The following is a 17312-nucleotide window of genomic DNA, read 5'->3' on the forward strand; positions in this document are numbered from 1 at the left end:
GCTCCCAGGAGATGACTCCACTATTCCAGTGAATTCTTTAATTTGCAGTACTTTCCAACACAAGTATTTCCCGATTTTTTTTCCCAAGCAGACATGTTGCATTTCACACTAGCAGAAGCACTGTAACGTTTTATTCATGTACAAATGATTCCAGTGAAAGCTGTGCCATCAGAGAAAGCATCTCATGAGATGCCTTTTGGAAAGAAAATCGAAGGTGGGAGATGAGCAGTGTAACAAAAGCCTTTATTCCTTCCTAGCGATCGTGTTATGCCTTTTAAAATCCAACCCCGCCGAGTATTTGCACCAGGGAGCGCAGGCGGGTGTGGGTAAGCAGAGATTCTCCCCGCTCGGTGGCAGGCAAGGGACACATCGGGGGCAGCATCGCTCCCGCACCTCCCGCCACCGCCGCCCCTCCGCGGACACGCGCGGGCGCGCCCCCGAACGCCGCCCAACGGCCGCGCGGGTCCCGCCGCGTCCGGCTCGGGGCCGAGCCCGCGCCGCGCTCGCCGCCGTGCGCCGCCTGGCGGGGGGAGGCCGTGCCCGCGCCCCGGGCTCGCACACGCGGCGGGCGCAGGCGCGGCGCGGCGGGAACGGCCGCGGCCCGCGCGCTCCCGCGGCCCGAGCCGCGCGTCCCCCAGAGCGGGGGGAGGGCGATGGGAACTGGCGCTCTGCAGGCCCCGTTGCTCCCCCCTCCCCGCCGCCCCAGCCTCCTCCTCCTCCGCGCTCCCCGGGCACAGGCGCGCCCTGCTCGCACCGCGCATGCACGCACACCCCGCGCCCCCCCTCCCCGAGCGCGCGCGCGCGCGCACTGGAGTGCTCGTGCAGGAGGCGGCGGTGACGGCCGGAGAGACGCGCGCAGGGCCCCCCCCCCAAGACCCCCTCCCCAAATTCCCCCCCATTCCCTCCCTCCCTCCTTCCCGTCCCTTCCCCCGTCCCCCTCCCGCGCGGCGGCAGTGGCAGCGGCAGCCCCCCCGCGCCCCCCCGAGAAGCGCGGCTCCGCGCGCGCGGGCGGGCGGCAGGTAAGCGCGAGCCCTCTCCCCCCTCCTCCCCCGCGCCCCTCCCGCGCCGCGGCCCGGCCGCCGTTGCGCTGCGCGCGCGCGCGCTCTCCCTCGCACGCCCCCTCCCTCCTCCTCCTTCTCCTCCTCCCCCCCCCACTCCCCCCTCTGCCATCCCTCCCCCGCTCGCCGCCGCCGTTACAGCCCCGGCAGCGCGCGCTGGGTGAGATGGCGCTGCCGCGGGCGCGCCCGCCGCCAGCAGCCCTGGCGCCGCCGCGCGCCTGCCTCCCGCGGGCGAGGGGAGGGCCAGCGGGAGGGGGAGGAGGAGGAGGAAGAGGACGCGTCCAGCGGCGGATGCGCACGCTGGGGTGCGCGGGTCCCGCGCGGCGGCGGTGGCCGCCTCAACAAAGGGGCGCGCGGCCGCGTCCAGGCGGCGGGAGCCGCGCGAGAACCGTTGGAGCTGGGGCGGGAGAGAGGGAGGCACGGACGGACGGAAGGAAGGAGGGAGCGGGACGCTGTCCCCGCGCAGCCCCGTGAGGCGGCGCGGCGGGAGCGCCGGGCTCGCTCCGGAGAGCGGCCGCCTGGCGCTCGCGGGCGCCCCCGACGCCGGGCCGGGAGCGCGGGCGGCGCGGCAGGGGCCGGGCCGGTCCCCGCCGGGAACCCGCCTTCGCCGCGCCCGCGGGTGCGTGGAGCGGGCGTGCGCCTCCGCCGTCACGGGCACGGCGGCCGCGAGAGCTGGCGCGGGGAGGCACCGAGCGCGTCCCGAGCAGTCGCAGCCCCGCAGACACCTCCCTGCGGCTCTCGCGGAGTTAACGGCCGTGTAAAAAGCGTGTGGAGGAATAAATCTGAATTGCCCAGCGGAATAAGTAACCAGAGCTTTCTTAAATCAGAGCTGGAAACGCTCTGGGCGAGTGCCTGACCCGCTCCATTCGCAAAGGGCTACCTTCGTTGTTTGCCACTTGCACACCCCTGTATACTCCACAGCCCTGTTTTCAGCCAATTGCTTCTATAATTTGTCGTCAGTGTCGACAGAACTGCAGCAAAATGCATACTGTTTAACAGGACGGTGCAATTGCTGCTAGATTATTAGCAGAGACATTTTGCTGCTTGCTTAAAAAGAGAAAATTTTCCCATCTTGCAGAAAACTCTAAAAAGTTCCCATTTAAATCGTTGTTTGTCCTACCACCTTCAATGCTGGACCGATCCATCTTCCTGGGCCAGCAGAACCAGACAGCTCATAAATATATACAGTATTGCTTTTTGGTTTTGTTTCCTTTTGTATATTTCAAGTATTTACAGACTTACTATCTAGCTATCTTAAAATTTGATTATTTAGGTCTAAAAAAGGAAATTTGGCCTCTTTTTCCTTTTTTTAATTTAAATTTTTCTGTGTAGCCAGGGACACTTTAGCAGAGGTGCCAGAGCTGCAGAGCCATGTCCCCATACCGTGTGAAACACACAGCACCAGGAGTTGCAAACCTGTCCTCATACCTGTCATCTGCTTCTGTTTCATACATGATTATGGATAAATTAGAATTTAGGGAAGAAATTCCCCGGAGACCTGTGCCAGGTGGCACAGGATTTGTTCCGAAGTATTAAATTTCCCTCCTCTCCACTGTGTTTCCTGCTTTGGCACAATTAGATGTCTGTTGGGATTGAATAATTTGAAATTATGTGTCTTGCATTATCCTTCTGTTTTCTGCTATCTCCATAGTTTGGAAATCTGGTACACTTTTTCCTTTCCCTGGTCCTGGATGAGCATCCATCCCTATCCCTGCTTTGCTGTCCTTTGGGATGTTTGGTCTGCCTGCCAGACCCTCTGCTAGGCTGGCTCAGCTCTCTGGTTCAGCAGAAGACTGACCACCTTCTTGATGGTTTGGTTACTGCATTAATTGTGGTGATTCTTGGGGAGAGTTTTCAGACCTTTAGATTTAGTGCAAAGTTAAGTAGCATGAAAGTGGAACAGGGAAGTGCAGTAGCCATAGGAAATTAAACACATGGAGTTTTCTTCTACAGTTGTCTGTAGTGTCACTGAAAAAATAACTGGATATTTTATCTAACTTTAAATAATTGAAAATGCTGTCTTTTAACACTCAAAATAATTTTTGGAATAGATATTATCACATATTGAAATGTTATTATCTTCCCATCTTTCAGGCTGAAGGTGGCCCATTCTGAGATTAATTTAGTAATCATTTGCTTAGAAAACTTCCCGCATTGTTCATGGTAAGGCTTTTATTTGATATTTCAAATTTAGTTTGTCATGCTGACTTATTTAGAGTATTTCTTACACATTTTTAGTGTTAATATTTCCTTTAGCTGTAATAATGGCTTATGAGTTGGGTCATACATTTAATGAGAACTGGAGTTTTAAAGAGAAAGTTTTCAATTTTGTGTAATTGAATCAATAAAGATTTGAATAATTGCAAATTGTGTAACCTAAAAAAGACCTTTATACATTCACAATTTTAAAATCAGTTTCAGAGTAATGCTTTTACAGTCTAACAGGCTTTTTCTGGTCATTTTATGCAAAAAAAAAGTTGGGTTTTTTTAAAATGATGGAAATTACTTGATCTCTTGGGATTTTGTGACTTAGAGTGCTTTATAAACATTACAAAATTTTCCTGTTAATTTACAGGAGTTTTTCATCAGTATGTCTGAAACCATTAAATATAATGACGACGATCACAAAACTGTGTTCCTGAAAACATTGAATGAACAACGTTTGGAAGGAGAATTTTGTGACATCGCTATTGTGGTTGAAGATGTTAAGTTCAGAGCCCATAGGTGTGTCCTTGCTGCCTGCAGTACCTACTTCAAAAAGCTTTTCAAAAAACTTGAAGTTGATAGTTCATCAGTAATAGAAATAGATTTTCTTCGTTCTGATATTTTTGAGGAAGTTCTCAATTATATGTATACTGCAAAGATTTCTGTTAAAAAAGAGGATGTAAACTTGATGATGTCTTCAGGCCAGATCCTCGGTATTCGGTTTCTTGATAAACTCTGCTCTCAAAAACGTGATGTATCTAGTCCTGAGGAAAACACACAGTCCAAGAGCAAGTACTGTCTAAAAATTAACCGTTCTATGGGGGAACCCAATGATACCCAAGATGATGAGGTGGAAGAGATTGGAGATCATGATGACAGTCCATCAGACGTGACAGTGGAAGGCACTCCCCCAAGTCAGGAAGATGGTAAATCACCAACCACTACCCTGAGAGTGCAAGAGGCAATTCTGAAAGAGTTGGGAAGCGAAGAAGTTAGAAAAGTAAACTGCTATGGCCAAGAAGTAGAGCCTATGGAAACAACGGAATCTAAAGACTTAGGATCTCAGACCCCTCAGGCACTCACATTTAATGATGGCATAAGTGAAGTCAAAGATGAACAGACACCAGGATGGACCACAGCAGCTGGGGATATGAAGTTTGAGTACTTGCTTTACGGTCACAGGGAACACATTGTGTGTCAGGCTTGTGGCAAGACCTTTTCTGATGAAGCGCGTTTGAGAAAACATGAAAAACTACACACTGCAGACAGACCATTTGTTTGTGAAATGTGTACAAAGGGCTTCACCACACAAGCTCATTTGAAAGAACACTTGAAAATACACACGGGTTACAAGCCTTACAGTTGTGAGGTGTGTGGGAAGTCTTTTATTCGTGCACCAGACCTAAAAAAGCATGAAAGAGTTCACAGTAATGAGAGGCCATTTGCATGCCATATGTGTGATAAAGCTTTCAAGCACAAGTCCCACCTCAAAGACCACGAAAGAAGGCACCGAGGAGAGAAACCTTTTGTCTGCAGTTCCTGCACTAAAGCATTTGCTAAGGCATCTGACCTAAAAAGGCATGAGAACAATATGCACAGTGAAAGAAAGCAAGTTACAGCAGCCAATTCCATCCAGAGTGAAACAGAACAGTTGCAGGCAGCAGCTATGGCTGCTGAAGCAGAGCAGCAATTAGAAACTATAGCCTGTAGTTAAAAACTAAAGCAGGAACTTTATCAGAAGTAATATAAGAAATGGAGCAAAAGCTGTTGTTGATATACATTTAGACTGAGAATCTTTTCAAGAAAGCATATTTTTAGAGGATTTGAATGTTACATAGGAATACATTGCATCGCTTGGTTAGGTATGTTAAAACATTTCAGAGATGGGTATTCTTAGAATGTGAAACAGTTTCGTTGTCACTAGCGGTATAATGCACTAATAACTGCTTTAATTCGAGAATGTGATCAAGTTCTCTATAGCAGGGATCATCACTGGCCAATACTTTGCTTCATCCAGTATGGAATACTGAATATGATGTAAACATTGCAATCAGTGAGAATCAGTGAGTTATGCTTGAAAACGCTGAGATCTCAAAAATCACAAACATGGAAAGAAATTATTTGGTTTTCATAATTCGTAGGTGTTGGACCTACAATTTTTTGAGAAGCGTACACTGAGTCCCTAAACTTTTCAATTCTTCCTTTTTTCACCTAATGTAGGTTGGTACAAAGAGTGTAAAGGAGGATGGTAATCAAAATGAAATTGCTTCTTATTCCATTCCCTCAGTTATCCTCCTATTTTTATAAAAGTGGCAAGTTTTAATGAAATAGTTACATTCTTGAAAAAACTGCATTGTTCACAGGGATTCTGACTGGCAAAGCAGAAGTGTCATGACATTCACCAGTCCCTTCTGTGGGCAAAAATATCTGCCTCATTTGTTTTTATGTTCACTTTTATACAGGGCCCCAGAGGTGGGACTGGGCTGCAAAGGAAAAAGGGTGGAGCATGGAGGAGACATGCTCCTTACTCAAACCCAGTAAAAATCAGTAAAAGCTAATACAGCCTGAGATGGTTTTTTATTATGCAACTTCAGGTCACCTAACCTAGCACAGTGAAGGCAGAGGAGTATCTGCAGGAGCAGGTGACCAGGTGTCACTGCCAGACTCCCGATGCTGCAGCCATGGATGTCACATACCTGCCTGCAGGGCTCAGCTGGGGTTTGTGTCGTGGCTGATCATACAGCTCATAGGTCCTGTTCAAGTTTAAAAGCTTCCACCTTTTGACACACCGCCCCTCATCAAGAGGGGGACTTCAGTGGGTGAGTTCTGTCATAATTGATCCTGGGTGGGTGTTCACTATTAGTCCGTTGCTTAGTCTATTTTTTTTTCTAAACCAGCTGGGGTACATGCTGATAACAATAGTTAACTTACAGAGTCAAGAAAATAAGTGGTCTTTGGATTGCAGTCTGCTACTTGTGCTCATCAAGAGAAGACACATTAACAGTGGCAATGTAATCCAAAGGTATATCGACCCTTTATTTTAAATTTGTACATACTACAACTGTTGTGAAAACTTCTTTTGAAGTTGGAATGGGCAAAAAACACACTTGGGCACATGGTTGGTAACATTGGTCACTTGTGATACCTATAGCATATCAAAGTGTTAGACCAGTTTCTGATAAGTTACTGTGTGGTAGATCACATCTTGCTTTTCTAAATAGAAATTTAAAATAGTGTTTTTGGAACTGTTATATGGAACTTCAATTATTGAGGGGTTTTTATTTGGTTGAGGTTTTTTTTTTTACAGCTTCATTTTATTCATGTATTCATCAGGTTAAGCAGTTATCTTTAAATGCCAGTAATTGTTCAAACGCTGGTCTGTAAATAAAACATGACCTTAATATTTTAGAAAATGTAAACTTTGGACCTTTACCAATATATTTTTTTAAAATGTTGCTTCATTTTACATTCAGTAATATTAGTTTGTAAACAAACTATACATTTTGTACCTGTGCAACATCAGAGGATGTGTATTCATTGCATTTTATTGGTTCTCTTGAGGAACATGATAAATGACCATTGTTAAAATGTTTTACTGTATATGATCATAGATATAAAGATAGTAGGTCCAAAATAGGATCTACTTTTTTTTTCTAAATATATTTGTCTTGCTGTGTTTTCTTATCTGAAATTGTGTGCACTTCTTCCTAGGTAAGTTGTGGTTGAAAAGACTGTACAAAACAGATTTGTTGTGATGAGAGTTCAAAAATGTAAAATGTGAAGGAAGTAAATTTTCTCAAGGTCTGCTATGAAGAATGCAAGAAACCATGAGCTTAAATTACAACAGTAAACTATTACGTTGGAAAAAAAAAAAATATTTCAATAAGGAATCACTAAAAGAGAATGCCTGGGGAGGTACTGCAATCTCCACTAGTGGTAACATTCAAGAATAGGTTAGAGAAACATCTATTAGGAATGGTTTAAATATGGTTAATTCTGCCTTGAAGCTGAGGGATAAGCTCCATAACCTCTCAAGAAGATCCTCATTCGGATTTTTTTGGAAAGTAATAAATTAAAATGGAGCTCACTGGGACAACAGACACTGGAGTGGAAAGACCAAACTCAAGTATTACAGTTAAAGAAAACTGCTGCTGACTTTTGAGCACAAGTAATCAGGTTGTGAGTTTGAAATTGTTATAGAAAAGCAGGCTTTCATTAGAAGACTCACAGTGGGAAGTGTAAGAGCATTGTATGTTACATCAGAGTTGATTCTGCTTTTGTTACAGCTTATAGCTGTAAAAGTTACAGGTGTGGAGGGATGGAGATATCCTTAGCTGTATATATGTTCTTGTTAATGTGTTCCAAACTAATCTGTCTATTCTGAAGGAATGTTAGCCTATATGTTGTGGGGGTATGTCTGTGAAGTTATGTTAGCCTAAATATTGTGGGGGTGTGTCTGTGAAGTTCAGGTAAATTTGTCTGCATCTTACAGTGCTACTGCTCCCATGTCTCTCCTGTCTGTGCCAAAAGACACCATGCACCAAAGCAGGTGTGCACCAGCTCCAAGCCAATGAGGTTTTCCAGCGCGATAAGCTGTAAGGTATGAGCTGCGTTCATTGAGGAATGGGCACATTTTTATTTTTGTTTAGACAAGGACAGCAACTTCTTTTACAATTTGAGACAGTGGATGAGATTCTGTCCAATTAATGGAAATTTGGCAGTTGGTTCTATTGGGGCCAGACTAGTCTAACATTCCCTAGAAGGTTTTTTGTTTGGATTTTTTTAAGAGAAAAAAGAACAAAAATAACACATTTTGAACAGCAATATCTGCTTAATTTCTCATCCTAATCGTATTAGCCATGGGTATGCTGCTGATTATTTGGCGCAACTCAGTTTGGAAACTAGAAGTTCAGGAAAGAATACCTTTCAAGCCCTTCTCCACTCCCCAGCCCTTCTTTGACATACTAATCTTATCAATATTTTAAAAAATATTAGAAAATTAAGTAAACCACAATGCAGTAAGTACTTGTGGTTTTTTTGTTTTTTTTTTTTTTTTGTTCCACTTTAATCTTTTAGAAAGGTTTAGACCTGGTGATCAGAATTAAAAGCTTGTTTTGTGAAAAGAAATTCCTCATGCTCCCTTCAGTAGCGAAAGTTTGAGGTCAGCTTCTGTTTGTTCCAGTAAGCTACAGGATGCTAAATACTCCTCAAAATCTTGCCATTTAGGTAGCCAAACTGGAGTTCTTTTGAAGATCAGGCCTCAGTTTTCTAATACAGAGATTTCTTTCATGATTCCATTAAGTAGGGATATTTAAAATTAATAGAGTTGTGTGAAATACAGAATAAAATATCAGATTATATCAGAAAGTCTACCCTAAAGTTAGAGTATGCTTTTAGTGGGAGATTATCTTTTGTTAAGTACTATATTGATAAATGCAGCTGTGGTGTTATGGAGAAGGCAAAGCATTTATGAAAGAGACTACATCATCTACTGTGTGCAACAGATGACTTTTCTGAATATAAACATTTACAGAACAGGATAATTCTGCCTGAACAGTAAAGACAGATCTAAGGAATTTTCATCTTTTTCTATTAGTCCTTAGATCACAGTAGTGTGCCCAGTCAGCCAGAAATGTGAACATTTCATTAAAAATTCCATTACAGCAGTTGGTCTGTCATTTGTCTTCATATAGATCTAAAACAATTATAGTAACATTCTTATTCATTTCAGAACAGATGGAAGATTTCCATGAATAGATTTGTTAAATATGTGTCATAAGAGTTGAGACACCTATTCTCAGGAAGTATTTTTAAATATGATGCAAGAAATCTGAAATAATTGAATAGCTAAAAATAGTAATTTATAGAGAACTGATATGTTTTCCAGTGTTTTTCTCTCCACTGTCCTTCTATACTATTTTTATTTGCATGCCCTGATCATTTAGATATTTATAGAACTCTGAAACTTGGTGAACTTCAGTGGTTCCAATATGAACAGCAATGTTACTCTTTAAAATAGAAACAATATTTTTGAATCTGGTTAATACATAAAAATACAATACTGGTATTTTTACTATTTAGTAGCTAAGCATCTAATTTTTATAGGTAAACCTGAAAAACATGTGATGCTGTATGAATAAAGATGTACTACATCTGATCTGTTTGGTATAGGGGTATCAAAAACCATGTCCAATGCAGAACTTCTAGATACCTGTATCTCAGATTCTTTCTAGGACTTTTTTTATAAGTCTGTAGTTTGAGGGCATGAGTTTGTAAAATGAGTGATACTAACAAAAAATTAGAATTCTTACTGAATCAAAATTCCAAATGTATTTTCTTTTTGATAATACTGAGCCATTTAAAAGAAGTATAAGGGACAGTACGGCATGCTACACATTAGGCAATAGATAGAAGATCTAAAGCTGTATTTTCATTCAGAAGTAAAATAAATTCATAGATATGATGCATTCAATATAGATCATCTTCATGAAATCATTAAAACATGAGAGCACTTTTTCTCTTTTTCCACCAAAGCATGAAAGTTTTTATTTTTAGAAAAATGGGTTTTCTGATGTAAACCCATTCTGTTAAAAGCAATAACCAAAATCACCCAAACCCTACAATGCTTCCACTTGCAATTTACTGACCTCCTCCCATTTACATGTGTGTCTTTACATTTAAGTAATCTATATATGCAAGCAACATAGAGTATTTTTGTCTTTCAAAATATTCTAAAGACCAAGCTTCCCTGCATCTAAGTTTTCATTCTTCACTAATAAAAATCCTTTTTTTTCCAGGGTAGGGGGTACCACAAGCAGTGCTTACAGGAACAAAGCACTGTTGTGGCATTGCAAATTGCTCAGACAGGAGAACAGAGTATAGTGGAGCTCCACTAGCTCCACTGGTGGAGCTTCCGCTAGGGTCAGTGGAAGAACAGCCTCAGTTTGAGCAGCTTAAGCTATTGTGGAGCTGCCTCCTGAGACAGCAGCTTTGTGTTTTGACTCCCATAGTGAAACTGCAAACTGTTGCTAAAAGGGGTAATCTCATTTTCTCTTTTTCTTTCTTCCTCTTACCTTTTACACGTTTCCTTCTTCTTGTTTGTCTCTGATTTAGCAGCTTTTGTGGCTTTAGAGTAAGTCAGTGGAGTGATCTTACATAAGAAAGCAATTCAGTGAGTTAGTTTTAAATTGAACCAATTCATTAGGTTTGATCCAAAGCAAGTGGCAGGAGCAGGTTGCTGGAGTGAGGAGAAGGAATGGAGCAGGGCTTGCCCAACTTTGGCACCACATTAAATGCAAAGCGGTGAAGCACAGCACCTGTTGCACGGTGTTTGTGAGAAGCTGCCAGGCAACAGAAGGGATCAGACACCATTTCCTTGCAGTATCCACTGCTGGTAGGCTTGTGGGATTTTGAAGAGGGTGATCTGTGTGTGTGTCGCTTCTGCTTTTTCAGGAGGATGGAATTTGGGGATTGAAGTTGTGGGGGCTATTTTTCTCCTTCTCTTTGGTTGTTTAAATTAATCTACTTCTGTTTGCCTCTTATCCAACAGTTCTGCACAGTCTTGAATGGTGGCAAATTGCTCAAGTTAAGGGAAAGGGTTCTTAATAAAAGACAATAGGTATTTAGTTCACTGAAGGACAAAACTAGAATCCCAAAAGTATGGAAAAAAAAGCATTTTTTAGCATAATTTAATCTTTGCAAGTATTAGAAGTAAACAATATTCACTTAATAGTAATTTACATCTATTGTAGATCTGGTTTAGATACCATGCAGGGAAAAGAAAAATAATCACTCTTTTTAGTTAATGCAAATAATTTATATCCAAAGTACAGGAATAGATTCTGTATTTGACTAGGTAATGTCAGCTAGACTACTTTTATCATAATTTAATTTTCTGCCTTTTCAGTTCAGGGTTCTGTGGCAAACCTAAAATTTGAGTGATTTTGGCTTATTTCCACCTATAAATATGAATCCATTTAAAGGCCTGGATATAAAAATTGTAGGTTTTCTTACATTCCACTTGGTACTTGACATTAATGAGTTTTGAATGTAATTCTTGAGTTGTGTATCTGAGGGTCCAGGAGGCATTCCTTGTTAAGAGATGCCTTCTTTCAGTGTAAAGTTCTTCCCTGGAAATGAGTTCTGCTCACTATTTCTTATGGTTCTCTATGCATTTAGCAAGATTTTTTTTTTCCCCATTTGAAGTAATAGCATTTAAATATTCTGTTTTTACAAGGTACCTTATTACAGCTACTACTGATTTTGATATTTTACTAATTCAGCCAAATTCTCCAGTAACTCTTATAACCAGCATGGCCCCTATATTCTTGCTCCTAAAGTATAAAATAGAACTTATACCAGGATTTGGAGATATAAACTTTTTAATGCTGGTGTAAGGTTTCAGTCTTTAACTTTACAGGACTGTACAGAAAATCTTATACACCTGAAAAGCAGTAAGATCTCTTTGACTGCTTGTATTGGAAAGAGTTGATTTTTCAAAACATTTGCATGTGTGTATTCTCTTTGTGTTTCTGAATTTTTTTTATCTGAGATCAAATAAGGGAAAATAATTCAACAGTCCATTTGGAAAGTAGGAAGGAACAGCTCTACCCTTTTGTATTTCAGAGGAGTTAAAGGTCTGAACATAACTGGGCTTGGTTACTAGACTAACAGTTATCTACAACTCTATATAGTAACAATTAAAACTTGCAGTTTTAAAGAGCCTGACAGGTTTGCTTGTGCTCAAGCTTTGCAATTCAGTCTGCACAAAAAAGCCAGCCCTGAAATACATGAGAAATGCTTACTTTAAAATGTCATTGCTGCCATCATAATCAGACGTATGTTAGACACAAATGTTTTAATTGAAGTGAACAATTACCCGTTTTAAGAGTCTTAGTCAATGTTTTCAATCTGAGGTATAGGTTTCATTTCCACTTCAATAATTAACTTCTATCCAATTGTGTGACTTTCTTGCAGATCTCCCATTATTTCAAGGACAGATTAAATAGAGTCAGACAGGAGCTCTGATTTGATGGATGTGATAAATTCTACCAGCGTAGGCGTGTCCTGTTATAGATGCTTTCCAGATGGACATGGACATGCTCTGAGCATCTTGCTGACATAATTTAAAGTTTTAGAACTCTACTGTTTTATATCCTTTCTTTTGTATCAAGGTTGATGTTTTCAAACTTAATTTAAAATTCACATATTTACCTTATTTCTTCACATTGCCTAATTTTTAGCCAAGCATGATGAAATCCCCTTTCCTTTGCCTTTATAGGACCAGTTAGGAAGCTGCATTGTGTATTTACCATTTGTATTTCATATTGCTATGATTCAGTATAGTCTCCCTATTCTCAGTTCTTGAACAATCTAAGCTATTTAGTAGCCCATTCAAATGATGACTTTGGTATTTACATTTTACTGACCTTTTTTCTTTTCTTTGAGCATTAAATTAAGCATGTGGTTTAATATTTAGGTTTACTTTTATCAAAATATATAATTGATAGATTGAGGACTCTAATAGTATTTTTTTTTCTAAATCTGGAAAACTTCATTCATTCTAAAGCTGATATTTCTTCTCCTTAACTCATTGGCTAGCTGGTCTGCCATGGGTCATAAATGCTTCTCTCCATTTAAGTTCCTTGAAAACTTGAGAAAAAGGCCCAGTTTTATGACTTTTGTGTCAAGATGCACACACCAATTAGCTGTGGCATGATCAGAGTCTTAAAACAGTTTTCATAGAAAAAAGAAAGACACATACAAAAATATTCACTTTTAGTGTAGTGAATGTTTTGCTGATAGGAACAGAAAAGGTTTGAAGATGAGAATTTCACTTGAAGGAGACTTCCAACTCATCCTATGCATTTTCAGTATGGTGCAGAATGGTATGGCCTTGTCCATGGTGACATGTCAGGAGACATGTCACATAAGAGTGGTTGTGTGTGAGGTCCTTTACAACCTCTGCCTATGTTTCACAGTGTCTCTGCTAGATCCCAAGTCATTAGCCAAGGACTTGACTGAACTGAATTCATTGATGTATAAAAGAATTCCTGCGTGATGGAAAGACTCTAAATTTTGGACTGTGACTCATTCATCTGTCTTGGTGAAGGGACTGACAACCAGCAGAGGTGTGGCAGGTGGGAACAGAGATTACTTTGGCTCTACTGCACAGTTGTGTATGTAGTAATATTTTTAGGTGAGTCATTGAATCTTTTATTTAAACCTCCTGAGGTTTATCTAGGTCGTTGTTTTTTGTTGATTGGGCTGATTTTTTTTGTTGACTTTTGTTTATTTGGGTTCAGCTTTTCTAATTTTGACTCCTGTCTATAACAGAAAGATACCAATTTATTCTTAATGGGACAGTTTGGAGATAATCATTAATGGGTGCAAGGCATTCAGATGTTGTGAGGGTGGCAATATAATCAGCTAGAAATATTACCTAGATGGATGTGAGTGTTTTGTGATATCTTTACAGGCTGTGAGAAGTCCTGGGGTGGATGCATCTTTGTGATACTTTAAAGAACCCAAACAAACAAAACAAAAAAAAGCCCACAAAACTGTACAGCTATTTCTCCTAGACTCTAAAATTTTTTAATATTTGTAAATCACAGCCCTGGACTACTATGTAGTTTATCAGCTTAATTAAGAAAAATGAATACACCAATGAATTAAAATACTATTTTAATATACCAACCTACCAATAGTAAAATACTATTGACCACACTTCTCTTTAATGGTGTTCACTTTTTACTCTCATGGGAAATGTTGCATTTCTGGCTTTCATGGTGTCATCTCTTTGACTGCTTGCAGTGCTATTCTTCTGAAGCACTCATAGAAAGGTAACGGGGTTTTCATTTCATTATTTTTTCAGGAGAATGGCACTTGTGTCTATTTTTCTTTTTCTTTTCTACCTTCTCTGTTTTTTCTCTACTTCTATCTGCTATCTATTAATCAGAAAGGTATTAAATGTTAGATTTCTAAATCTAGGATCCTGACTATTGTGATCCCTGCTGTACAGATTGCAATTTGACATTTCAAAAAGTCATCTAATGTTTAGATATTTCTTGATGACACCCAGTCACAGTTTCCTCTAAACAGCTTCCTTGCAGTTTCAGATGTGAAATATTGCATCTTGGCTAGTAAAGACTTTTATGTTAAGCTTAACCATAAGATTACAGTGACTGTAATCGCTTTTTGAAGACCATTATGATCTTATCCAATACAGCAAAAGACATCAAATAATTCAAGCAGTTTCCTACTCATATTACTTTTCCCTCCCAAAAATCTAGATTTGATTATTAATGTATAAGTGTGGGAGGAAATAAAGAAGAGAGGCTCAGAGATAATTAGTTTTTAAAGTTGGGTAAAAAAAAAAATTTTGCAAAATATAATACTTTTGAATTTATTTGATGTAAGACATATGAAATCTTGATTATCTCTTTATATTAATTTTATTATAGAATGTGTTCATTTATGTTTAGGTGATTCATTTTGAACGATTCTTTTAGAAAAGAGTTTAAAATACAACCTGTAAAATGTTAGTTGTACATTATTGTTAACAAAACATGGAAACCTTGCACGTCACCAGGTGGAAAGGGCTCCTTCCTGAATAGAGATTTACTAAGTTTCTGAACCTATGTGACCAAATAATTGTTCTCAGTCTATTAGAGTAAAGGGCTTGCTTCAGATCTAAATCTACAGAATTATGAATAGCATGGATGATTTAAAGTGACATCAGTCAACATGATTTTTGTTAATATCTAGAAATGTTAGCTATCTGTTAAAAAAGTGTTAAAGATTTTAACAAAGTACTTTATAAGTAAGCCAAGACATCCTTAAAAAAGTATTTAAAGCTACATACCAAAGAATTTTTACATCCACAGGTGTTAAATGGAAAGCAGTAATTCCTCACTTAAAGATTAATAATTGAAATAATATACAAGGCAGGGACTGTTTGAGTACTGACTAAAATTTACGCAGATGTCTTTGTAAGTGTTTTTGTGCTTCCTATTTCATACATGTGTGTGGAACACCTTTAAATGTATTATGTTTAATTATATAGTCTCCTTTTTACCAATATGCTAATTCTCAAGGGATTTTTTTGTATAAGTAGGCATAACTAGTGTTGTTTTCCACGTATCTGAAGTTAAATGAAAACAAATTAGTCGTGTACTCTTTGTTTCAGGTGTTGTACTGAATTAACTGCACACTTTTTCTGAGGTGACAGTTCAGTATAGACCTCTGTCCTGTGTAGTTATTTCAGTGATTTTTTTGCATTAATTTGAACTTGTGACCCAATCCGAAATCCAGAAATTAACTTTAAAACAAAAATAAGCTCAAAAAGCTTTTTGATAACATTTTCCCCTCTAGCAGAAAACATTACTTGCTGTTAGCTTTTAATTTGAGCAAGAAAACTGAAAACTCTAGAATAAAATGTGATTGGTTTGAATTATTTATCAGATTAAATACAGATAGCAGTTCAAGAAATGTTTTCATTGGCATTATTGTTAATGAACTAGATTCTTTCACCAAAATGTTGTAGGTTCTGTTACCAAGTCGCATACACCCACCTAGAATTTTGCAGGTTACTTACTTGGATATCACTGAATCATATTTATTGTTTTAAAAAAATTTAAATAAGCTGCTCCACCATCTCAAAACACAATCCCTTAGAAACATCTATATAATTTGAGAATGTATGTAATAGAAATACATCCAATAGAATTTTTTTTTTTTTAAAAGAAGTGCTTTATTGCCTTTTTTAAATGACAGATAACTCTCCATCAAGCATTAAGGACCACATAACAGATATATCATAAAAATACCAGTGTAAGTTTTCTTGCAGTCTTTTCAGATTATGGATCAATCATGATTGTCCAAAGATTATGGGGTATCCTTCACCCTTCTCTTAAGAATACTGAATATTGCTGACTGCATTCGTTTCTGTATTTTGTGTGGGATACTTTTACTAGAAATTCTTCTAATTGAGTTCTTAGGTAATTGGTTCCCATACTAAAGGTAAATGGGAAAAATGATAGGTGAGAAAGAGTTAGACTAGAGATTTTTGAAGTCACATTTTTAAGGAGAACACCATTACTGAGTAACGAGGGGTGTGTTTATGTTCATTCATTCAGTTGCCATCTGAGAGAAATGAAACTGATCCCTGAAATATAGGACAGAAGAGGGAAACAAACAGGAATAAAGAAGCTGAAATTGCTAAGGGGAATAAAAGGAATATCCAGAAACTGAATACTAGAAATGGTAAGTGAAGATAAATCTGCAAGGCATTCCCAAGGAGAAATGATGTTATGCACTTAAAAAAAAAAATCATCAAAAACAAACAAATGAAAAAACCAACAACCCCTCCCCTCAAAAAAAAAAAAAAAAAAAAAAGCAAAACTACCACTAGATGGTTAGTTTAACTTTGACAGTGATGCCCACTCTTGAATTCTTGTTGAAATATATAAGCAATATTATTTAAGGAGGTCAGTGCTTTTCTTTACCTGTATTTTAAGAATAAGACCTTATTTTGAGTCTTCAAGTATTCCAGGTTAATTCAGAGAATTCTGTTTGTGAAATGTTTGACTATGAAAAGAATGAAATAAGCTTGTAAAAGTATCTTAGATTATGAAAATGTGATTGGAAAATATATTGCATATTGTAAACATATAACTGCAGAAACGTATGCTTTTTTTTTAATGTACTTTCTATAATTTGCACTGATAATGTTTTTCAAAATCCCTCTTGCAAGTTAGGCTTAAAGAGGAGAGTTAATTTTTTGTAAAGCTTGCTCCATCTGGCTGTGTGTTTCTCACTTCTGCTGTAGAAGTTCATGGAATTCAGAAGTCCAAAGGAATTCTGACTATGGGTTGTGCAACCAAAAGTAAATTAAACCTGAAACATAAAAGATGATAGGTAGGAAATCTTAAGTCGTCTTCTGCTGTTGACCCTCATCATCTTTATTTTATCACTATTCATTATTTTCTTTACTGTTTTGCTTTGATTTCATCTTTTACATGACGAAATATTCATGTTGCCTCTTAACGT

The 17312-nt window shown here is 39.4% G+C and overlaps 1 protein-coding gene across 2 annotated transcripts; it reads left to right on the top strand.

Moving 5' to 3' along the window:
- The first annotated feature begins 879 nt into the window (after positions 1 to 879).
- ZBTB14 (zinc finger and BTB domain containing 14) lies at positions 880 to 6921 on the top strand. 2 transcript variants are annotated; one of them, XM_059858607.1, is made up of 3 exons: positions 880 to 1019; positions 3153 to 3221; positions 3634 to 6921. In XM_059858607.1, the coding sequence occupies exons 2-3, from the start codon at positions 3219 to 3221 to the stop codon at positions 4975 to 4977; spliced, it is 1347 nt and encodes a 448-aa protein (XP_059714590.1). In that variant the 5' UTR covers positions 880 to 1019; positions 3153 to 3218; the 3' UTR covers positions 4978 to 6921. The 2 variants fall into 2 exon arrangements, with proteins under 2 accessions (XP_059714590.1, XP_059714599.1); XM_059858616.1 differs by lacking the exon at positions 880 to 1019 and having other exon boundaries at positions 2369 to 3221.
- Positions 6922 to 17312: the final 10391 nt, after the last annotated feature.

Source organism: Haemorhous mexicanus, chromosome 1 (genome assembly GCF_027477595.1).
Source record: "Haemorhous mexicanus isolate bHaeMex1 chromosome 1, bHaeMex1.pri, whole genome shotgun sequence".
NCBI classification, from domain to species: Eukaryota; Metazoa; Chordata; class Aves; order Passeriformes; family Fringillidae; genus Haemorhous; species Haemorhous mexicanus.